At 44.4% G+C, this 25327-nt stretch overlaps 1 protein-coding gene across 1 annotated transcript in view; it reads right to left on the reverse strand.

Annotated features, from left to right (window-relative positions):
- LOC149875110 (cilia- and flagella-associated protein 337-like) overlaps positions 1-19687 on the reverse strand; it is a 90534-nt gene extending 70847 nt beyond the window's left edge. The window contains exons 1-5 of the mRNA XM_090028001.1: positions 19226-19687; positions 11315-11585; positions 3938-3991; positions 1313-1396; positions 1151-1216 (exon numbers count right to left, since the gene is read on the reverse strand). Coding sequence (XP_089884127.1) covers positions 1151-1216; positions 1313-1396; positions 3938-3991; positions 11315-11585; positions 19226-19293 — 543 coding nt within the window. The 5' untranslated portion in view covers positions 19294-19687. The remainder of the gene's footprint in view (positions 1-1150; positions 1217-1312; positions 1397-3937; positions 3992-11314; positions 11586-19225) is intronic.
- Positions 19688-25327: the final 5640 nt, after the last annotated feature.

Consider the following 25327-nt stretch of genomic DNA (forward strand, 5'->3'; position numbering starts at 1 on the left):
GTTTTTTTTCCGGTTCCAAGATGGCTGGGTAAGGAGTACTTCTGGGGACAAGGGAAAGGACTTGCAGTGGCAAAGGTCAGGGGTTGGGGTGGGACCACCCTTGCAGCCTTTGACAGCTCCCCAAAACTCATTAAGTGGCCCTCCAGCCAAAATAATTGCTTGCTTCTGCTATATAAGCAAGCCAAGCCATATATATTTTTGCCAATATAACAGCACTGGAAGTAAGGACTTTTACTGGTGTGGCTGCATGAGTTGGGGACAGTCTCCATAGTTCTGTTCGGCACAGTCAGTGGCAACTGCGCTTGCCAGTGCACCCCCTGACTGGCCATGCTCACTGCTTAGGCAATGGGCAGGGGGGACAGGCAGGAGTGCTGGTACCCCCCCTGCAAGCGCCAACCAGGGAGTGGAGCACCATGGCACTCCTGGAAGCGGCTGCAGCAATCGGCTGTTTCAGGATTGGCTGCTGGGGATTTCCCTCCACCCCCCCCCCGATTGGCAGGATCAGCTGCAAGGGAACTCCCCTGCAGTCACTCACAGAGGCAGAGAGAAATATAGACAACTTTTTGCAAGATCATGCCAAGCGAGAGATTTTTTGGTGAAGTGCTGGCTGGAAAAAGGCTTGGGACTGAACAAAGAAAGCGTTTCATGTTTGCTTCCTACTGTGTTCTACGAGAGCTTTATATGCAGCTATACAGACCATTGAGGGCCCCAGTTCAGAAAACATCTGGGCATATGCTTAAATTCGTTACTGAACCATGGCTTCTGTTCACAACCTGGTGCTTACTATTGCTGTAAGACATAAACAAATCAATTAGCAGCCTTCTCTGTTCATCTGTCTAGACTTTTTCTGTATTTCTGGTTTATGATCATGGGACATGAATGAAAGGTTTGGGGAATTTATTTTTTGAGCATTAAATCACATGACTGGTACTGTACAGAAAAGAGAATTAAAGACAATAAGTAGAAATTTGTATTCTAGCAAACTTATTCACTTTTCCCTCTCTCAATGTTGGCCAACTTGGACAAAATGAAAGTCTAATCCCACCTGAGCTACATTTCTGGAAGCTGCAGATCTGCTATTTGCATGTTCATTCCTTACTGCTTTAAAGAACAACAACAAAAAGAAAGCCACATCAAAACCTCCACTTACCCACCGAATTGTTCCAGTTGCACCATAGTCAATTTTCATGAAAAATTCCTCAATTTGTTCATCACTCTGTACGGAGGAAAAATTACATGATGAAAAAGCCTTTTAATATTGTAATACAGGTTTTCCCGTTATTTAACTTCCAAATCATTGTTGTTTGCTTACTGAATTATATGGTGCCATACTCTTCTTCACTATCTGCTTGAATTTCTCTACATCCAGTGATTTCCATCCATTCTCTTCTAACTCCTGAAAGCAGAAGCAAGAACATAAAAGAAAGTTAGTTAATAAAAAAGCTTACCTTTGACTTGCTGATGGTAAAAGATCCTTAATGTGAGAGCATGTTAATAAGAAGTTAGCCTGAAAGACTACTTCCTCTTAAATCATGGTCATAATCTCACGCTATGTAACAATGTAGAATATTCATTCTTATAGTAGAGGAGCCTACAAAACATAATCACAGGTTCCAGCTTGCATTACTGTAAATAGGTAGTTAGATAATGGACAATACAGCCTGCTTCAGTAGATTAAAACATTTGGCTGAAACTGTTCATGTTTTTTCTCAGTTCAGACTTTTAAAAAATAATTTCAAACAGATCTGTTGAGCTACATTTTAGTTACTTGACTGTGTTAATAATACTTTCTCTCAGCCATTCAAAGTCAACAAAACAAAAACCCAACAAAAAAGAAAACTGCCACTATGTTAATTTTAAACTTCCTAAAAAAAAAAAAAAAATGTTAAAATCGGGAAATGAATGGTTTGCTTATAGTCTGGGAGCGTTAGCAGAGACAGAACAAAGTTACAAGCATCGAGGAGACAGTTTTGGTGTCTGCCCTGGACATTACTAAAGTATCTGGGCATCTGGCTTAATGTACCTGCTGAGGTCAAGAAAAACTCAGGTGGACTTTCAGCCTTGGCCAGCAGCTCACCGGGCTAAGACCCAGCACTCTCTGTAGACAAAGACATGCAAGGGAATGTCATCGCTAGCTTCACATCTAGATTTCTTTGAGCCCCTGGCCCAAATGAGCAGGTCCTCATTTATAGCTGGGTAAACTGCATATGGCCTTTGGCATGTGCCAGGATTGAGGCCTGAACTTTAGACCTGGAACCACACTAAGATGCCGTCACTGCTCTGTCACTAAAGCCCAATGCCCTGGTGAGATAGGGAAATAGTACTGCCTCCATTTTACAGACAGGCACCGAGGCAGAGACCAAGAGGCTTGCTCCGGCTTACATAGGAAGCTTGTTGTGAAGTTCAGAGTCAAACACAGACTTCCCATGTTCCAGATGGCATCCTAACCATTCTCTGTCTCATGTACACATCCCCTTCTAGTTACAGTTACTGAGAACACAACCCTGGGGCTAATGGGACTACACTGAGTGAGATCTGCATCAGGGAAATATTTGGATATCTGATTAGAAATGATTTGTCCTCTTCAGAGGGGGAGAAAAATAAAACACAAAACACCATACTCCCTCCACTGCATATTTCCCCACTCCTCTCCTCATTTCCTTCTTGTTTCTCTTCCCCAGATACTTTTTCCGCCTCCTGGTGGCTCATGGTTCTTCTCCTTAGTTATTGATCCTAGTGCAGGGGTAGGCAACATTTTTTGGCCGGAGTGTCGAAAAACACCACACAATGCCTACCTTGGAAGGTGCTGACATGCCAGAAGAACAAAATGAGAGCAGAGGGTACATGCCAGGATGCCCTGCTTGTGCCCCTTGCCCCCCACCCAAAGCCCCTGCCCTCCAGCCCCGCAGCCCCATGCCCCCAGAGCTGGGGTTGGCTGCAGCCAGGAGGCTGCAAATAGCTGTCAGGGTCCAGAGCCCTGGCATCAGCTCTGTACTGGCGCATGCACCCACGCCTCGGGGCAGACAGCAGGGCACCATGAGGAAGTGCTTCAAAGACAGGCTACAGATTGAGAACCATTCACATCCATGTATCCCTTTACTTAAGTCCTGTCCACACTGAGGAAATACAGAACATCATAACTTCACCAGCATAGTTAAAAGGGTTTACAAGAGTGCAGTTGTTTGCCATTGCAGTTTTGCACTGATTTAACCATATGAAGATGCAAGTCTTTAGGGGATCTGTTCTGCATGTTGTTTTTTCAAATCAGTGGGCATTCACTGCATTCCTGTAAGTTAAAGTAATTGGATGGTTGAGCCATTAATGTAGGGTCATTATTGTTGATTGGCCTTGTGATGTCACCACAGGAATAAAGGAATGATCCACTTGTTAGGATTTTAATAAAAGTCTTCCTTATAGATTTCCCAAAATGTGTGCGAGAGCAACAGCATACAAATGAGTTGGGGAGCAAGTCTTCATGCAAACACAAAGAAGATTTAAATCTGCTGGCCTGTGCATTAAGAAAAAACACATATACTAGAGAGAGAAAGAGTAGTTTAGCATGTTTAATTATAAAAATCCTGAGTTCCAACCAAAAGGTTCTTATTTCAAACAAAACCAGAAGAGACAGCAATTCTGAGAAATACACATTAAGGTGATTGAAAACTACACGTGGAAACAATTGTCAAATGTAATTTACTTATTATAGACATTAACAACAATTTATTTATTAAAAACATAAAACATTTATTTTAAAAATTAGTATATTGCAGTGGTGTTAAAAACATGCTCATCATTGTACAGATGAAGACATAATCTTTTGGGGCCAAGACTATTTCAAATCAACTCTGTTTTGAACAATGATCATCATATACTGGACCTTTTTTTTTTGTGAGCAATGCTGCATATCAGTATAACAATGTCACTGGTGCAGTCATACCTGAAAGGCTGTATTTAATTTCTTGAGTTGTTCAAGGGTCAGTTGCTGTTCAATCTTGCAAAAGAGAAAAAAAAGAAAGCAGGAGTTAATACACACCCAGTGTACTGGTGCCAACACATGCAGTAAAGATTTGTAGTGAATTATTCAGAAGCCCTGTGAGTACAACAGTCTGAAAGAGAGTAAAGAATAAAAGAAAACCAAAAAAAAGAAAAGAAAAGCACCTGCATTAATTAGCAAGTTAAAACCTTTCCCCCAGGCCTATTCTGATACCAGGTCAGCTTAAACTGCATCTCATCACGGCAGACCATAGCCTACCCCTGAAAGCTCAACTTCCATGAAGTGTATTCAATTTCCACTGAAGCCAAATACATGGCATGTATTCTATGATTCTATGGCAGAAGCAGCTTTCACACTCAGATGAGCCAGGTTTTATATACAACTTCATAACAAAGTAAAAAGACCATCCATCTATCTTTTTCCTGTCAGTATAAGTGCTTCAGGTGCTCTCATGTATTCAGTAGAATGAAACAATACAATAGTTTCAAACCTTCACTGAGCTACATTCATTAATAATTTACTGAATAAATAACAAGTCACTTGTAAATTACAAACTATGAGACAAGGGGATTCTTGACTTCATTGAAATGTCATACAGTGGGTCAGGCTGAATTTCTCTCTGCTAACCTTGTTCATTCGTTATGGCAGCTCACAAGGGTCAGCCAAGACCGGTGTCTCTGTGACTTTGCATCACCCAGCACAGTGGGTAGCAGACAGGCCCTGAGACAGTGTAAATAGTTAAGACAGCAATATGGCAAGGGAAGGGTACCATACACTAAACAGGCAAAGGAAACTATTTGCTTTTCAGCCAGTAGCAAGTTTGTTCCATGATTTTTTGTGGGAGGGGGTGGAGATGGGAGTTAGGAAAGGATGCAAAGGGAGGAAAAGGGAAAGGAGCAGGAACCTTACCCTGAAATTGGGTGTGATGGCGGGGTGGGGGAGTGTTAAAGAGTTAAAAGAGGGTCGTGTGTAGAGAGAAGCTCAAGGGGCGGATACATAACATTTACCGTGTAGTATTGTAAATCAATGTTAGCAGATGGTAAAAAGTGGAGCGGACGTAGAACATGACTTAAAAAAAAAAAATCAATTTAAGACAGAGTAAAGTTACCCCTTGGAAAAAAAACAACATAGTAACTTCCCATACAGTAGTTAACTATGTAGAACATGTAGCATGTCCATTACTCTAGTTTAGCAAGGAATTCTTCAGTAAACTAAATCACAAAAACAAAAAAGGGGAAATTTGGATCAACAACTACTGAGGAATATAAAATCATTGCTCGAGCATGAAGTCAGGAAGGCCAAAGTGCAGCTGGAGTTGCAGCTAGCAAGGCATGTGAAGGGTAACAAGAAAGGTTTCTATAAGTACATCAGCAACAAGAGGAAGATCAGGGACAGTGCGTGTCCCCTACTGAATGGGGAAGGCAACATAGTGACAGAGGATGCAGAAAAGGCTGAAGTGCTCAATGCCTTTTTCACGTTGGGCTTCACAGGCAAGGTCAGCTCCTGGACTACTGCACCTGGCAGCATAGTTTGGGGAGGAGGTGAGCAGACAACCGGGGCAAAAGAACAGGTTTGGGGACTATTTAGAAAAGCTGGACATGTACAAGTCCATGGGGCTAGATGGGATACACTCAGGGTTGCCAAGGGAGCTGGCTGATGTGATTGCAGAGCTGGTGGCCATTATCTTTGAAAACTCATGGCAATAGGGAGAGGTCCTGGATGATTGAAAAAGGTTAAATATAGCGCCCATGTTTAAGAAAGGGAACAAAATGGGTCCAGGGAATTACAGACCAGTCAGCCTCACCTCAGTCCTTGGGGAGAAAAAAAAACAAATCATAGAGCAGGTCTTCCAAGAACCTAATTCTTCTCCTCCAAGTGCTTAGAAGATGATTAGGAACAGACAGCATGGATTCACCAGGGGCAAATCATGCCTGACCAACCTGATTGCCTTCTATGATGAGGTGCCTGGCTCTGTGGATGTGGGGAGACGCGTGGATGTAGTGCATCTCGATTTTAGCTAGGTTTTTTATATAGTCTCCAAAAACATTCTTGCAGGAAAGCTAAGGAAGTACAGACTGGATGAAGTAAGGCAGACAGAAAACTGGCTGGAGCAGCTGGCTCAGACTATAGTAATCAATGGCTCAATGACTAGTTGACAACTGGTATCAAGTGGGCTGCCTTGGGAGGTCAGTCTTGGAACTGGGTTTGTTCAATATCTTCATCAGTGACCTGGAAGATGGCATGCAGTGCACCCTCAGCAAATCTGCAGATGACACCAAGCTGGAGGTGTAGTAGATATACAGGAAGTTAGGGTTAAGATTCCGATTGACCTAGGCAAATTGGAGGATTGGGCCAAAAGGAATCTCATGAGGTTCAATAAGGACAAGAGCAAAGTCCTGCACTTAGGACAGACAATCAATTGAAGCAGTACAGGCTGGGGGCTGACTGGCTGGGCAGCAGCTCTGTAGAAAAGGACCTGGAGGGTTACAGTGGACAAGAAGATGAATATGAGCCAGCAGTGTGCCCTTGTTGCCAAGAAGGCTAATGACATACTGGGCTGCATTGGTAGGAGTGTTGCCAACAGGTCAAGAGAAGTGATTATTCTTTATTCAGCACTGGTGAGTACTCCAGAGGTGGCTTGTGCTTAGTTTTGGGCCCCACACTACAGAAAGGATATGGACAAATTGGGGAGGGTCCAGCAGAGGGCAACAAAATGGTGAGGGAGCTGGGGGACATGACTTATGAGGAAAGACCAAGGGAACTTGGCTTATTTAGTCTAGAGAAGAGGACACAGAGGGAATTTAATAGCAGCCTCAACTACCTGAAGGAGGGGGGGTTGAAGAAGAGGATGGAGCTACTGTTCTCAGTGGTGGCAGATGACAAAACAAGGAGCAACAACCTCAAGTTGCAGCAAGGGAAGTTGAGGCTAGATATTAAGAAGAATTTTCTCACTACGAGGGTAGTAAAACACTTGGAGCAGGTTACCCAGAGTTGTGGACTCTCCATCCTTAGAGCTTTATAAAGCTGGTTAGACAAAGCCTTGGCTGGGATGATCTAGTTGGGGCTGGTCCTGCTTTGAGCAGGGGTTGGACTAGATGACTTCCTGAGGTCCCTTCTAACCCTAATTTTCTATGATTCTAGCCCAGTGCACAGATGCTCAACCAGGATGCACAGCCTCTGCTCCAGTGCAAGGAGGTAAGCACACCACTTGCTCTTCCCCCTGCTTGCCCCAAAGTTCTGCAGACAAGGGGCACCTGTGGCTGCCCTCTTACTCTGCAGCAGCCATTCTGAGCTGCCTGCTCTGGCTCTTTCCCCCACTGCTCCCAGGGCTGGTAGAAGGGGTCGCAGAGAGTGGATGGCTCTAGACCTGTCCTAGTCCTGAGAGGAGCAGTCACAGCAGCAGAAGCTGTGCTTCTCCCCTTAGGTACAGGCTAGGGGTAGAGTGGGGAAGGTGTTTCCCCCACCAGAACCTGTGTGTTCTGTTGCTCACCCCTCCTACCCTCTCAGCACCCCCACATGACATGTGTGTATAGCCCAGCACCTGGTCCCTGCTGGCTGGGTGTCCCCAGGCTCTATCTGTTTTGACCCCAGGGCTGAAGTTTGTGGGGGATCCTAAGGGCAGAAATTGGCCCTTCAGATCTCAGTCCCAAGAATGATCTGGCCCCATGTGCCACACTAGGAAAAAACATGTGGGGCAGGAAAAGCCAGGAAAGTAGCTGGAAGGCTCAACTGCCATGCTGTGTCATGCCGTGCTATACTGAAATTAATTAACACCATATTTATTAATAATATAATGCTAATATTATAATATTCATATTAAATTTGCATTAGTTTTTGCAATATGGTGCTGCTAAGTTCTGGACATTTGCAGAGGGGTGCCTTGAACCTAAAGAGGTGAGAGCCACTGCTCTAGTCCAGAGGCTGGCAACCTTTAACAAACTGTGGGCTGGAACAGCCTCGATCTGGTCCAACACAGCCCAGGTGGCTTTGGCAGCACAGTGATATGGTGGAGTGGCGCTTTCCCTGCATCCCAGCTTCCAGTTCCCTGGCTGCAGTGTAAGTACAGCTTTCTTTTGGAGGGGAGTTGTCTGAGGCCAGCTTAGACTGCCCTGAGCCAGGGTAGGTGGGAGGGCAGGGAAAGGGAGGGTTGGAAGGCAGCTTCCAGGTTTCAGTCCCTGATGCAACTGTCTTCTGGCTGGGAGCCATGCCTGTGTTGCCGCTGTTTCTCCCAGCACGCCCCTCTTCACCTATGGTATGAATGCAGCTTCTGGCTGAAAGATTGTTGAAAGTTTCTTCTATACTGCTCCCATTTCTCCTCACCTCCTCCACCCCTTCCCCTACTGCCCCAAGCCTAGCCCTAGCACAGCTCCAATCTGGCTGAAAGCTGAACTCACCACAGCTTCAAAGACTGGGGAGAGAGGAGCAAGGAAGAATGGCAGCAGCCCAAGCACAGCTTCTAGCTGCCCAGCCCTGGTACAGCTCCTCTTGACCCAGCCCCAGTGCAGGCATAGACACAGGCAATAGCCCTACAGCTCTGCAGGCAAGATCTGGCCCATGCCTGCTATGTTGCAGACCGCTACTGTAGGCAGTTCCATCCCCTGGTAGTCATTTTCTCAGCACCAGATTTAGGCATAAGTTTAGAAAGCTGCAGCTGAGGGCCTCGCATTATGAGGGGCCTTAAAAGGGTCAGATGCCGGACATGAAGTGACCATGAAGCAGCAAACCACAGTCCCGCAGAGCCAGGCGGAGAGGCCACAACTTCTCCCACTGGTCCCACAGCAGCAGTGGTTGAGGTTTGGGTGCACCATCCTGCCCGGTAGGTGAAAGTATCTTTACCTGTGTTCTGGCTAGAAGTTCTGGCCATGGGGCTCTCTACGGTGGTCCACAGTTTGCCAGGCCATGGCCGCTTCTGGTCTCCCATTTGCCAGGCTGTGGCATAGAAAGATTGGAAACCCCTATCTTAGGGCCCAACCCTGCCATAATCTGGCCTTGCATTTTCTCAATGCAGACTAGCTGCCCACAGCACCTACCAGACAGGCTCTGCAATGACACCTATGAAGGCAGCAAATTGGGAAAACTAGGCATGTGTCTGCTCCTTGCTACTAAGTTTAATACAGAATAAACACAGGGCCTAATATCTCCTCAGGGAGGGGGACATGCAGAAAGATTTCTAAGGTGAAACGCTGTAAGACAGAAGACAGGAGAACACTGATGCAAACAGCAAAATTTTCACAGCACAAAGAAAGAGGTAGTTAGCTGTGTTAGTCTGAAGTCAGGCAGAAGGCGAAACAGAGATGCACTTTATGGACTAATTCAATCAGAGATGCTTACGGTTTTCTAAGCCAGAGCTTGCTTCAAGTGCTGATGAAGTGAACTTAGGCTCACAAAACCTTTTCTCTCTCTGATTTAGTTGGTCTACAAAGATGCATTTCTACCCTGCCTTCAACATAAAAAAGTCCAGAGAACTGCCTACAGTTTTGACAGAATATCCACACATTCCTACTTTTGCTACTCCCAGCTGCAGTCTCCATCTTGTGGCTCTGCAGGGTTTTGGGATTTTTTGCTTGTTTGTTTTTGGAGAGGGGCAGGGAGGTTGACTCCAGCACAGGGGTGGGCAAAATGTGGCCTGGCAGGCCATTCTATCCAGCCCGCAGGGCCCCTAAAAAGTTTAGAAAATTAATATTTATTTGCCCCTAGCTGCCTGTCATGCAGCCCTTGATGGCTTGCCAAAACTCAGTAAGCGGGCCTCCGCCCAAAATAATTGCTTGCCCCATGCTCTAAGACCACAGGGGAAGGTGGGTAAGGGAAGGATCCACTTAGTTCCCCACTTTGAGGGTTTAGGCGTCTCCTGTACCAATTTCTATGGCCAAGTAAAAGCTCACCACCACTAACCTGACACACAGAGACCACCACCAATGAGACACAGGCACTGTACTTTCACCTCTGTCCAAGTACATAAAGCTACAACATTTATCCCTACAGCTATGCTAGTACTTCACCTTGATATTGAAACTTTCACCTTCCAAGCAGCACATCAGACAGTAAGGCATGAATTTTGCTCTTGAATACAGACACACCTGCCCTCCCTTTCATACGCACAAGTTCCCCCGGTTCCCTTGGAAGTAATGCTTAATAAGCACCCCAGAGGGTGGCCGATTAGAAGAAGCACAGTACTTTTGTTTCAGAGCGTTCATGCTAGTGGGAATGTCTTGTTTACACTGGGCATGCTCAAAGCCTTAATACAAACATAAGTGTTAGTATTCACCTGACAACAGCGTATGTTGCTACATATACACTCCCCATACTCATATTACCTACCCTTGTCACAAGAGGCTTTTAGCCTCAAACTGGCACCTGAACTTTTTCTGGCTAATAGCTCTATGTAATTACCACTTGATATTTAACTTGCATATCACATTTACAACCAGAGGCATTTTAATACTTCCTACCCTCCTGCTTTATCTTCATTTCAGCCAAATCCTGGACTCTTTACTCAACCCAAATTCTTACAATGGACAGTCCACCCAGATTGCCATCCTCCCATGAAATGGGGTAAGAAGAATGTGGCATTCTCCCAACCCTCTGTGCTCAACCAGAGGAATCATTCTTGTGATGGTGCTCTTGTATAACCTGCAGCCCCTAGGGCCCAAGCATACACATTGGAAATTAGCCGTCTGAACAGCAATCCTCACTTTGGGCAACTCACGCCTCTCAGGTTTAAGGGTCTGGCTCTCCCCTTGTCTGCCCTTCGTTTGGGTTCTGGGTCAGGTCTGCCTGACCCAGAGATAACAAGTGGGGCCTCCATGACTCAGATACTTGGAAGAGAACAATCCATCGGAGAATGCATACATTCTTCCCACCACACAGATGTACCACAGAACTCAGCACATCAAAAGGAAAGCATTTTCCTAAACATTTCTCTATATTAGGCATGTCTACACATTGCCCCACAGTGATGTTGTTACTGTGCTGTGCTTTAGGATTTCCACAAGGAAGTAACATCCCATACTGTGCCGTATGTGGGGCACACAGTTATTTTTAGCAGTTACTTCACCATAGCAGTACACTGTAACTGAGGAATATACCGCTATGGCAAAGTAGCTGCTGGTTACATGTAGACACCTGTGGATGCTACGTTGCTGGAGTGTGTCACTATGGTGATGTAGCCTCAGTGTAGACATGCCCATTGTATAGTAAGGTCTTGAGGGAGTTAAGCTAGCACTGACGAGGAGGGTGCTAGCTGTTCAGCTCCTCAGCTTTGGCAAACCTAGTTTGCAACAGAGACACACAGGAGTGGGCCTGGGACAATGCTCACAGTACCTTCCCTTTCCACAGGCTCCTGGCAGGATCAAAGTGATGCTGAACACTTTCACTCTCTGAAATGTTCTCCATGAGTCCAATTGAGTGACTTCTCTGCTGCCCTTTCAGCAGCTCCTTCGCCAGCCATTCTGGGAGCTGAGAGCTTTCTTCCGAGAAGCTGCCCAAGGAAACTGGAGATGTGCCTTGCAACGTGCAGCCTCCTACAGAAGTTTGAGCACGTTGAAATGAAGGCTCTGTCACAGTTTTTGACTCTCTTAGCTCATCAAGGATACTGTTGGGACACAAAACAGTGAGCCACAATTGGGGAAGACCAGATTACTCCAAACACTCAAAATCAAAATGGTGGTTTTCATCTGTTGATCTCAAGCCATTTCAGACAGTGAGAGGAAAATGGCAAAAAAAGACTTTTATACATGAAGCTGGTGATAGGGAAAGACAGGCTGCCCAGTTTCTAGACCGGGGTGGGCCAAATACAGCCCGTGGGCTGGATCCGGTCCACCAAAGCCATTCTATCCAGCCCATGGGGCACTTAATAAGTTTAGAAAATTAATACTTATCTGCTCCTGACTGCCTGTCAGAGATGACAGGAGACAGTAGCAGTAGGACCCAGGGGAAGCCAGCAGCACTCAGGAGAAAGCCCAGCCCTGCCCCCACCCTCCCCCAACCCAGAAGCCTCTGCCTGCAGCTACTTTCCCTGCATGCAGTTGCTCCAGCACCATGTGGCCCCAGGCTGCATCACTAGACCACAGGGCCAGGAGCTGGAGGGTGTGTGTGTGTGTATGCGTCTGTCTGTGCAATGAGGGGGTGGGGAAGAGAGAGAGTGTCTAGTGAGGAAAGCACACATTGTGTGCATGTTCGAAGACTGAATCCCACATGCACACCTCACCATACACATGCACCCACACCCCGCTTATACCCCCATACCCCCTCACACACCTCCAACCACCCTTCCCCACATGCTCCCTCACCCCACACACCTATCCACCATATAAATCAGGACAAAAATATTTTTGAAATGAAATGAATGAATATCATAGAAGTTTGATTTTTAGAATATAAATTTAGTATTTTTCTGGTTCTTAGATGGCAAAACCCCTTGCTGAAAGGAGTACTGCTGGGGCAAGGGGAGGGGCATCTGGTGACAAAGGTCAGGGGGTGGGGCTTCTGCTCCCAAGGGGTTAGGGGGTGGGACTTTTGGTCCCAAGATGGCAACCAGGGCTATACACAAGGCCCTCCACAGCTTGCCAAAACCCAGTAAGTGGCTCTCCACCCAAAATAATTGCCCACCCCTGTCCTAGGCTAATGTCCTACCTTCTGCCCTCCTTGGCTCTGGCATACCCCTACTTCTTACTTTTGTCATATGGAAAAGTCACTAAATGGAAGGAGGTGGGAGATGGAACACACCATCCCTTTGAGGAGGGCCTGGTGTGACAGGACACTTCAGGTAGTAAATTTTCCTCAGCAAGGTCTAACTCTATTATTTCAATGTTATATAAAACCCGTGTGCTCAGGGTCCAGTCCTGCAGTCCCTCCTCCAGCCAGCTCCTACTGCCTGCTTAATACATTGCAAACAAATTTATACTTCCTCTCATGGCTAGGAGGAACTTCCTATAAACATCAGCAAAGCTACCCCATCTTCCTTCCCAAATCCCTCCTTTAAAGTCCCCTCAGCCATGATGCCACTGAAAACGTGACAAGAGTTAGGTGGCAGGTGTTTCAAGACCACTGCCTATTATAATGGCTAATTGCCTCATTGTTTTCTTGTATTTCCTACCTTGGCCTTATTCTTAAGTGTTGAAGCTTTTGAATTAAAAATCATCTCTGTTTTTTGCCTGCAAGAAAAAATGGGGAGTAACTACTGGCAATAAGTAAGGGCACTATTACGAAAGGGTAAAACACCCAGTGTTTTTTAAATGAAACTGAAGTTGGTTCCGTATTCTTGGTTTCTAGTTTCTTATTCAGTGACTAAACAGACAGCACAGATGTTAAAGTTGTGGCAACAAGCTTCCTGGAACAAAGAAGCTTCTTTTTGAAACAGCATTTTTTTGTCCTAGATCCACCATTTTGTATCTGATCAGCCATTTTCTCAGAAGAACGAACAGTGTGAACGTGGAGCTGTCCACTTTTTGTCCCATTAAACTAGCGTATAAAGCCTCATAAGTGTAATGTCTATCATAGCCCTGAGACATCTCTGGACAAAACTTCATAATATATAGTTTCCTCTTTCTATTTTTTATTAGTTCTTGGTAATAATCATACCATGCATGTAGAAGTGAACAAAAAATTAAAAGCGATTTACTAGAGATCCAAAAGGATGGCTATTACACAAACTAAATGGATAGTTAGAGATTAAAAAGTAAATAAAGCCCTGGTTTTTCTTTAGTCAGGAAAAGTGATTATAACGGTCTTAGAAATAAGAGCATTGGTTAGCATAGTGCCTTTTGCATATTGCAGAACAAACAATTCTAAAAGAAAGTATATAGAAAATAGTCATGTTTACTTACCATGTACAAGTGTATAAGAACTATTTTAATAGCTTATTGTTGTGCATTTTATAAGCACTACAGTAAGATACAAACTGCTTAAAGGGTTACCACCCTATTCCCAAAAACTACAATTAGTTGACCCTACAGGTTACTTGCATGACTGAGAGACTCCAACAACAGCAATGAGACTTGAAGAGTTTTAAAATTCCTTGGGAAAAAAAAAAAATTTATATCATCTTTTGAATTCAACTGTGGAAATATTAGCACTCATTTTCAACAAGCTTATAGAAATATACCAAAGGGTTCCCAGTGCTGTGTGCTATGCCAGCAGTTCTATATCTGTAACATGTAATACTTCTGCTTGAGTAATTTCTACTTTTTAACGCATACAAATTTTGATGATCTTTCTTGAATTAACTGGTATTTTATGTACCATTTTATGTATTAAAAGGTGGCATTTGAGTAACATGGGAAATACTTCCTGGGAAGGCAATGAAGGATTTTCTGTACAAATTTTCTCCTGACCTAGAACCATTTTTTACTCTGATATTGGAATATAGTGTACAGTGTCTCCATTTTAAATGAATGTAAGACTGGCAGTCTCACAAGTGACATAACCAAAGATCATTTCCCAACTCCCATTGATTCTTCTCCTATTTATGTCAAAGGATTATATTTGCCCTTTTGCCACAACTTCATTCTGGGAGCACACATTGGGCTGCTGATCCACTATGTGCCATACATACTTTTCAAATTGCCTTCCAAGACAGACAAGGTTCTTTGGGTAAATCCAATATCGTTTATTAAACCAACTCAAATAATTGAAAAAAAGTTCTTCTTTGCAAGCTTTTGGGTACAAATACCCTTTGTCAGGCTGAGGAAACACCTGCAGATTGTCTGTGATCTTTCTGGATAGACTGGTAAAGCAACCAGAGGCCAGTGTGTATGCAAGAAAGCCAGTCTGTTAAAATGTAAATTGAAGTGGTCAGTAGGTGACAGACAGGTGGTGGGGCAGGGAGAAGTGGAATGAATGTAGCTGTAGTCAATAGAGGGGGGAAGAGGGGAGTGAGAATAGCTGGTAAGAAGTGAAGGATTTACCTGGGGAGTAAGATGTTAGACAGGTTATAATGTGGCATAAATCTAATGTCTACATTTAGTCCATGATTTTTTGTATTCAGTAGGTTGATGAAGAGAAGTTCATAGGCTGATCTGTGAAAAGTGTGTTGTAAATCCCTAATCTTTCAGTTCTAATCCCTTTGAGGATTAGAACTGAAAGATTACAGAGAGTGGTTCTCTTGTGAAAAATGTACCTCCACAGGTAATTGGATTTTCTTGTCTTTGATATTTTTTTGGTGTGCATTCATTCTGATACGCAGTTGTTGTTTAGTTTCTCCTACATATTTTCCATCAGGGCATTTAGTGCACTGGATGAGATGTATTACATTTCTGGAGGTGCAGGTGTAAGATCCAGGAATGGTGATGGTTCTGTTGTGGGGTGTAGTTATGATGGGATGTGGTGGAGATGTGTGAATCCAAAAAAGATGACAAAGCTGGTAGGGAAATACAGATCGCCCAAGTGAGGGACTAACAATGGAGGGATGGGGGTGAGGAGGGGAATGCAACTAGGTTACAGGAAATACAATATTAGCCAACTAAGCCCAGGGGATGATGGGTGATGGAGATGTGTTGGCAGGTTTTACATTTCTTGACATGGCATCCAAGATATACTCTATCCTTCCGTAAGTACAGCCCTCACTCCTCCTTTCTAGAAGTAGACTTTCATTTTTGCCATATTCAGTTTTGCATATTATAGCACCTTTTTTCTGACCAAACCCAGGCTATTTAGCAATCCAGATCACCCTGTACAATTGCCTTGCCCTCATTTATAAAGACTGGCACAGTGTTAAATATTTCCTCAAAGTTGTATCAGCCGTATATTTACTTCTGGATTGCTACATACATGCCAAATAGTGCCAAGATTATTTCTAACCCCTCCCCTCCCCTCCATTGGAACTCCCCTCCCCACCCCACCCCCATTTAGTGACTAGTTCTTATTGACAGCTGCATTTGGAGATGTCAGTCTTACACTACCTAATCCTTTGAATGTACGCGCTATTGATATCGTATATTGCAATTAAAAACTAGCAATATGAGGAGGCACAAAAATCAAACTCATTGTAATAATCTAACACATATGCAATTGCTTCCATCAATTAACTCACAACTTCATTACAGAATGAAATCAGGTTTGACAACACCTACTGTTTATTAAACCCTTAACTACCTGCATCAATCTGACATACTTCATACCCTCTAATGTATATTTCCTGTTTTTACTGTTATCTAATATATATAATATTATTATTATTTGGTGATCTCTGCCCTTTTGGTGTATCCTCAGACTTCACATGCTACATCTGTTCAGAGAGTTGAGGGACCCTACCACTCAGCCTTCATCAAGACAAACTGATGCATCTCACTTGGCCTGTTCAGAAAAACTCACAGCCATGGACACAACCAACAAATATGTTGTTATCTTCTGAAACATGCAGTTTTGGCTTCCAAGACTCCCTTGCTTGCCCATACTAGTGTACTGCTAAAGGTTGCATGTTTTGGGAGGAAGAAGACTTGGAATATGGAACATTTCTTTCCACTAAGGAAAAAAGCAAAAAAGCTTTGGGGCAGGAATAGCTATGTCCCAGCTACTTCAGAAAAGTCCAGTGATCACAGGGACATGAGATTAGAGGCATGGGTAACTGGTGCCTCCCGAGTCGTGGGGGGGACTTGCCCGCCAGTGGTCAGTCAGCAACCGGGGGCAGCCCCTGCAACCAGTCCTGCCAACCCGCAAGTGGCAGCGGTATGCCACTGCCATTTCCAGGCATGCTGCTGGCACTTCCAGGTGAGCGTGATTGGTTACAAGGGAGACCACTTCTCCTGGTGCCCCCACTCCCCAGCCGGTGCTCTCATGGGGGTACCAGCGCTCTCGCCAGCCCACCCTGCCCAGGAACAATGGCTGTGATTAGAGGCAACTTAGAGACACACTCTGTCACATATAGCCAGTCACATTTCTGTTCTTTATTCAAGTGCTGTACATAAGAGAAAAATGAGATAGGATATAATACAGCAACATATCAAGTAGAAGGAAAACTTTGAACCAGGGCAGAGTCCATCTCAGCCAATTCAAGCCTATTTGTTATGCACAGAGAAATGTGGACCTAGGACCAGCAAAAGAAGTATAAGCCTCCATTAATCCTGGGGGCTAGTAAAGGCATAACAATTGATTGCTTGGGACAACTAAAGACAAAACAGGGGCTGGTATACAGGTCACAGGTTACTAAAGAGTGCTCCAATCCCAGCCTATGCAGGAAGTGTTCCTGATGGTGATCCAAGCCAGTTTGTTGTATGCAAGCCCATGATAACCCAGTTCCTTACTGAGCACCATGCACAAAAAGAAAGCAGGGGAGGACTGTGAAATGTAGCAGCATATTGCTCAAGAATGACACTTGAAATCAGAATGTGGCCTGCCCTGGCTACACTGGACCCAGCTGATGGTTACAGGGATGCATTACTGGGGCAGACTTGAGAGACCCTGTACCATACAGCCGTTCAAACCCAGTTCCTTATTTGAATAAATTATTACATAGCTACTAAAATGAATTGTTTGACAAATTAATCTTATTCCTTTTAATGAGATTGTAGAGATTTAATATTATATTGGCAATCTTTTGTTTTGTTTTAAATGCCCTTTCAATGGGGAACCAGGACCTACAAACTAGGGACTGGTACCACAAAGAAACTGGGAACAAAACCAAAAGAAAACAAAACAAAAACAAAATTCTTCAACTTAATCAGCAGGGATCTGGGCTTTCTGATTCCACAGAAGAACACAGTAAACCACAGGTTTTACCTTTTACCAGAGGCAACCACAGATTTCTCATTTTACTGGAGACACCTGCTGATTTTGCAGTTGTGACAAGCCCTCAGGCTTGCAGAGGTCAAGCCTGCAGGGGGCTGGGAGGGAGCAAGAGGAGGGTGGTCAGGGAGGGGTGCCATGTGCATGCACACAGCCCCAGGCAGCCTGGAGAGCAGCTCCTGCAGGTAAACTGTGGAGGGGGAAGGGATTGAGGCCCCCATAGTGAGGGAAGGAGTGGGGCAGGGCAAGTGCTGGGGATGCTGCCCAGTCCGGCAGTGCCTGGGGCTGCAATACCCAGCCGCAGCAGGGACCCGTGCCCCCCCAGGTCTATGTGCAGGGGGGGACTGCACACCGTCCACTTCAGGCTCATACTCCCACCGTGCTGCCCTCCCCTGGAGCCCCCATGGCTGGGCACGTGCACCCGGCGCTGCAGGGAACAGCAGAGCCATGCAGGGAAGCTGCCCGTGTGCCCTGCATGTGACCCCGCACTGCCACCCCAGCTGCAGCCATGCAGGCAGGGGACACCTCACTGGGATGGCACGGAGCTGGCAGTGGCAAGCAGCTTCTTGCCGTTCCTTGTAGCACCAGGTCCTACACGCCAGGCTGCGGAGGCCCTGAGGGAGGGCAGCAGGGCAGGAGCCCACAGCCCCTGCCCAATGCACAGGTGTGAGAAGCATGGGTCCCTCTGCCCCCCAGGAGTGTGTGCCAAGGCAGGGAGTAGCCACCCCCTCACCTGAGCCCACAGCAGACGGCTAGCGCGGGGGCATCTAGGCTCCCCTCCGCTGCAGCAGCTGCCTCCTGCCAGGGGCAGGGCATGCAAACCCAGGTCCCTGGCCCTGTACCTCTGGCAGCTGGGGGTCCCTTCTGGCAGGGCTGGGGGAGCAGGAGCTGGGAAGGGGGGAGTGAGAGGTAAGAGCAGGGCTGGGGGAGAGGGCTTTCATTTTAATCATGGATTGTGGGGGGGTTAATCAGACAATTTGCAATTTTTTAATCAGGGAAAACCAGGATCCCTACTTATCAGATACATGGCATCCCACCCCAGAGCATCTGCTTCAACTTCCCTTCCTTTAAGCCTCCTCCCTCAGTCCCAAGCAGTGGCTGATTTTTCAGTATTTCATCTCAGCATTCAAACTAGCAGCTTTCTTCTGTGGCAGCGAGCGCTCCAGGAAGATACTAATGAGAAAGCAGTACACAGCAGAGCAAGAGCTGGTGGAACAAAAGAAACCCTCACTTGTCAGAAGAGCTACCCTTGGATCTGAAAATGTTTGGGCTGAGAACTTAACACGTGAGAAGCCTCCAGTGAACGGTTTCCTACAGGAAAGCCTGAGCTGTTGAGCAGGAGCTGCAGCACTGATGCCTTGACAACAGTAAACAGCCTCCAAACAGCTCTGAGTTCTGCCAAGAGAAGGGCAGCCTGCTCCCTTGGACCCAGCCTGCTCCCATTTATTTTCTAAAACCTGGGGTGTGGGTGGACACAGCATGCTGAAAGGAGGCAGGAGGGGACCCTCTTACCTGCTAAGGCTGAATGTTTCTAACTTCCCTGAGGCAGAACTTGGCCGCACTTTCTTCCTCCGAGACATGATAGCAGGAAAATCCTTCAGACAGCACCACTAGCTGCAGAGTCTCTCCAGATCCTATCCAAGACCCAGGACAGGAAAGAAGAAGCTGTACCTCTAAACTGGGCTGCTCTCCCAGTGCTTGCAGCTGCTCTCCTGGGACCTCCCTCAGGCTATTGGCATCATGTGTGAAGGTGTTGATTACACAGTGCACACAGAGCTGGAAGGAGGGGAGCTGGGCACAGCGCAAAGCCCTCCTTCTTTGTTCTGCTTGATGGGAACCAAAAACCTGCTTCTGTTGACTGCATCCTGAACTGTTGTGTGCGCTGGGCTGAGGTTTACAGAGAGCACTGCTCTGCTCCCCTCAAAAGAGGGAGAGAGAAGAGAGGGGTTTATCCCTTGGTGCTAATATCAGTGAGCAAACGACTACAAAAATTACCACAAATGTTCTTTTGAAGAGGTTTTTAAAAAAACAGAACAAAACACTGACCCAGTCACTGCAGTCCCAGTGCGACGAACAGAACTTTAAAGATACCTAGCTTTTTTATGTACTAAAAATGCCTGCCTTGAATGATTTTCCCTCTTTTGCTGTTCATTAAAACTAGAAAAGATTTTGTTACAAGTAGTCTCATGTGCTTTGACTTACCCCTGATCATGTTTCAAAAGATGAGTAAAGAGCGAGGTTTCCAAATTCTGAATATTTTAAAGAAAAAGCCAATTCCCTCATGTGGAGCTCCCTAAGTGGAACATTGCAACAATTTTAAATTAATATTGTTTATGTATGTTGTGCCTACAAACTAAGGCTCTAATCCAGAAAACACTTATGCATGTACTTACATGAAAATATTAATGTGCGTAAGTCAATTGTGTGCACATACATTTGCGAGACAGGGTTGCAGTCTGAAAATAACACACCAAAGGTGAAGTTACATTTCAGTGTTCTCTGGGTTATGAATGTAATAATTTGTTAATATGCCTTCACAGAGTAAGAATCAATTTTCCAACAAAATAGAATCAAAATATGTTATTTAAAAAAGTACATGGTATCGAGGGCCAGAAGTACAGCTTAACAACATGTAGTTTAGAGAAAGACAAGCAAAGGCACAGTGGATACATGACATTAAGAACTGATTTGTACTTCAGTTTAAGTCATTAGCTTCAGGAATTTGAAATACCTTGACCGTGGTGAAATTCAGGAAATAAAGATCAAACTATATATTTTCACTGTAGATGGCTTATTTCAGATAAGTTAGAACAAAGTCTTCAGGAAAGCAAACAAGTAATTCTCTCAGGAGTATCTGCATCAGAAATAAAACGCATGAGAATACTTTCCTCACAGCAGCTATGGGCAAAGGGCTCTTGTACAAACAGGTTCCATATAGGGCAAAAAAGAACACAGCACAACTCTTAGCAGCAAAACCACCCTCACCATATTTCATGATAGTTATAATTTAACGGCTTATGAATTAAATAGTGAGGAGACAACATGGAAATATACTTCTTAATGCAACTAAGCAGACCTGCACCAAGAAGTTTACATTGAATGAGCATCCAAGGGTGTTGCTTCTTATTATGGGGCAAGGTTGCTTGTAATCTATGTGTACATATTGTGGAGGTTCTCTGGCAGCCCACATTGCTATTCTCTTGTGGCAAGTATGGAGATGGATGGTCACTGGTCACTTGAAAGCTTTTGCTCACAAGAGAAAGAACTCAAAATTGAAGATTTCCAAGAGGGGCAGTGGGAGGATGTCAGTCAGTAGCAAGCCCAGGTAAAACTGCAGATTGGAGCTGGCCTTGTGGGGACATTCATACATCAGCAGCTTGTGGTTGGAATTCAAGGGGAGAGGGGTATCTAGTTTTTATCTACAATGAGATTTTATGTACACAGCAACAAACAGAATTAGAGTACACTACATCTTTAACATGTCTGGTGATATACAGCAGGGCTGTCCAACTTCTAAGTGGCTGGGGCTGAATGCCTGCCCAGCTGCACCAGTGGGGGTTGCATGTCTGCCAGCTGCTCCAGGACAAACCACAAGCCCCTGGGCTGCACACTGCACTGCCCCTGTGTCCCACTGAAGTGTGCACTCCTCCATTGCTGCTCCATGCACCCTGCATCATATGCCCCGCATTGCTGTCCCCTGCATCCATGTGGTCCCAGGACACCCTCATCTCCCATGCTGTACATGCCCCCTCAGAGGAGAAAGCAGGTGCCCAGAGACTCTGGCTACTGTTGTAGTGGAAGCAATGGTGAGGAGGAGCAACTGGGCAGAGACCAGGAACCTCAGCTTTATCCCTTGTGTGCCATATGCAACTTTACTCCTCATGGACCATCTATGGGACAGCTCTGATATATACAGCATCCTCCGAGCCAGGGACAAGTGTTTCGCTGGTATTTGCAATACACGGATCACAAAACATTCTTTTACATTCTGTAGCCCTCAAAATCAGCACCCTGCTGCATGAGGCAGCAGCACAAAAGCCTTTATTATTTTAGTACATGGTTTCGTTCTGCAAACTGCTTACCACACACCCAGACACAGACATGAGGGGTTACAGTTACAGCACTCATTCAACACTGAACGTCTTTCTCCCCTTGCATTGTTTGGTATCATTTGCATTCAGTTACTTTGTCTGCTGGCGGTCTCTTCGGAGGTGAAGGCCTTCTGAATTTCTCATTCTGGTTCTCATTCACTGTGTTAAGAAAGTTCTGAAGAATCATTTTCTCTGTTATAATTAAAATAATAAAGGAGTTTGTTTGAATTACAAATTGTCAAATGAATAAAAGATATTTGAAGAATTTCATTTATGAACTTTTGACTGTGGTTATAGAAGTCCCAGCACTTTTAACATAAAGTTATTTTTAAGAACACAATATTATCTTCTACGTGTTCTTGTATGGGGAAGTAGGAAAAAATCTCAATTTCCTAATAATTCCTCCAACGGAGAGACAGAGGGCTGGGGCTCAAGGTCCACCCACACTATACGAAAGAACGAGACTGTTTTTCTGCTTTTCCAACAGATATGAAAAGAGCTGTGTCCACATAGGTTCAGACCTTATGGATTAAAATAGATCTTAGTACAATATCCTACCTTGCTCTGGAGCATTTTCAACATACTTATTAACTTGTTCTGGGTCCAGAGATTTTAAAATTGAAATAATACTGAAATAATCTTTCCCAAAATCACTTTGGTATGTGGTCAGCTGCTTAGTGTTTCCATGCTTCTGGGTGTGAGCAAGTGTCACTGTAGGAACTAGGAAGATAAGGAAGACAGAAACATGGAAGTGAAAGCAATACTTTGTGAAACAAAGTCTAGCCACTTCTAAACTGAAGTCTCTTTCTGTGGCTTTCACATTAATTTAGGCTTCTTTCCTGCACTAGAATAGGTCCTTCCATATGGGTCATTTTGCAGGATCTGGACTCTTTAATAATCTGTCTTAGTTCTATAGGGAAGGAGATGACTTATCTGTATTTTAAGGCCCCATGAATATCAATGGATACACACACACACACACACACACACACACACACACAGTAATCATGATACCTGGCATCACATACCCATTTAAAATCCAGTCAATATCTATTTCCAGGTGCCAATATTTTTAATTTTTAATTTTTTTCCCTGACTCCAGAGTCCCCTTGGAGAAGCTTGGGAAGTCACCTGAGACTCTAAGTGGTACAAAATCAAGAAGCCAATGGCTGAGTGGCCAGAGCATCATCAGTCCACACAAGGCATCTGTGGCAAAAAGGGTAGTTTTAGATCTAGCATGCTGAACTGGGACTCAAATGTCATCTGCTGGCTCCATTACAAATTTCCAGTGTGACCTTGTTCAAATCACATAATCTCCCCTGTCTCTGTAAACGGGGTTGGAGGGATGAAATTTCCCTATCTCAATGGGGGTCTTGTAAAGATAAAATTCATCCGTGGATGTGAGGTGATCAGATACAGAGATGAAGACCTAGGTGAACAATCAGCTTTTTCTCCCAGCCTCGGTGAACATTCAGCACCTGGATGAAGATCAGGAATTCTGAATGTATCCCTGGTAGATGAGGGATAGCTTGACTGTGGCCCCCTCTCCCAGCAGACTTTCCAAGAAGCCCAAGTTCTTCCAACCTAAAATACAAATGCATGTCTAACTTTGATTTGCAACTTTGGTAAAGTTCCTATTACCGTCAGCAGGAACAGACAGAAGCACTTTTGACAATCTCTTGAGTGCATCTACATATACATTCAAGCATGACTGAATTTAACACTCATTAAACTAATGTCCATTAAACAATTTTTGGCAGATGTCTACACATGCAGGGACTTGGCACTAAAGTTAGTGCACTTGGCACCCTGCAGCCCTGCTATGTGCCCCTAGTGGCTGGGCAGTGGTTAGTGCCAAGTTGCATCTACATGTGCATTAATGCACTTTAAGTAATCACGCCAAAATTTGATATCTGCATTTGCATTTAGGTGCAGTTAGCCTATTTTGCCATTTTTAATGTGCATTAAGGGCTTGCACATATAGACACATGCATGCAATAATGCCTTAAATTGGGCTAATGCACATTAATGTGTCTCATGTAGACACGCCCCTCAAATATAGAACTACTGCATGGTGCAAAGTGACCCTGGACTCTCCTAAAGGAACAGGTGCATCTCTTTCTTTCACAGGAAATCATCAGCCTTCAGTAAACAACTTCTAGACTACCAGAGGGTTGTGAAGAATCGATATAATAGTCACAGCAATTTCAGCTGATACTGATTCCAAAGAGCTGTACAATACCAAGATGTGAATCCATTATTTTCATCAATTTTCAGTATTTTACTTAAGTTTTTAAGACAAATAAATTCTTACCAAGTCCCTTTTTTGGAGCATACTGTTTTGCATTGCATCCCTTTTCCCAGGAAAGGCCCATTAATTCACAGGCCTGGGTTGGAGACTGGTAATGACACCTAAACTCAGTTTCTGTAGGTTTGGGGATTAAGATTTTCAAGTCAGAATGAGCAGAGGTAGCTGGACCTGGAGAAATTAAAAAGGTATATCACAGCCCAAAAAAGGACCTTCTTTTTCCACAGAACAGGAAGATTTGTATTTGGCTGTACATACCAACAAAATATTTGGTTAATAAGTATTTGCCAAAATGTTTTTGATATAAAATATGACTTTTGATTAAACATTTTTTTCACAAGGTATCTACTTCCATAGGAAAAAAGAAATTTAACTGAATAACTCAGTGCCTGAAAATTGAAACATTTTCCATTTTTATCCAAGAGTTAAAATATATGATTCTGAAATATACCTCCTGGGATTTGTGGTTTGGGTACTTCATGCTTCAACTCTTGTCCATAGGACAACATTTTGCATGATTCACTTTACCTCATCATCAACAAGGGAGGCCATGCTGCAATCTGGGAGTTTCAATTGCAATTTGCAATTTCAAGAGGAAAATAGGAGCATGCAACACCATGTAAGGAACTGAGACAGCATGTCAGAATTTTAATATTTTGTATTTAAGCTTAAATGTTTCAGTTTTGATTTCTTTCCAAAACCTAAACATTTTTCATGGAAAATTTTGATGGAAAGCATCTTTTTTTTTTGGGGGGGGGGTCCCCGTTAAAAGTTTCTGCAGTACAAAAAGGCATTTCCTGAAAGCTCAACAAATCAGTAATAATGACTCCTCACTGCTGATAGAGAGACATTGTGGATATGGTGGTAAACTATAACAGATGGGCACTACAATCAGGATGTCAACAGGCACTTTACTTTCAAGAAGATAAGTTAGGGCTTGATCCAAAAGCCATCAGTGTAAAGAGAAGACTTCCCATTAATTTCAACTGGCCCTTCAGAAAGAGACATTGTCCAGGCAAGTGGCCAAATGCCTGGCAAAATGCCATTGTCCTTAGCAGTGGCAAAATGAATGATGCTCAGCTGGCTGTGTTGGATAATACAGCGACAGGCCTGTACTTTTACCCATAACCTATTGGCTCACTGGGAGTCTTTGAGAGGGTATGAGATATGCAGGAAAACATCAGAAGCACTATGCGTGGGGGGCAGGGAATGGAG

The sequence above is a fragment of the Crocodylus siamensis genome, chromosome 1 (assembly GCF_052110815.1).
Source record: "Crocodylus siamensis isolate JL-2025a chromosome 1, ASM5211081v1, whole genome shotgun sequence".
Classification (NCBI taxonomy): domain Eukaryota; kingdom Metazoa; phylum Chordata; order Crocodylia; family Crocodylidae; genus Crocodylus; species Crocodylus siamensis.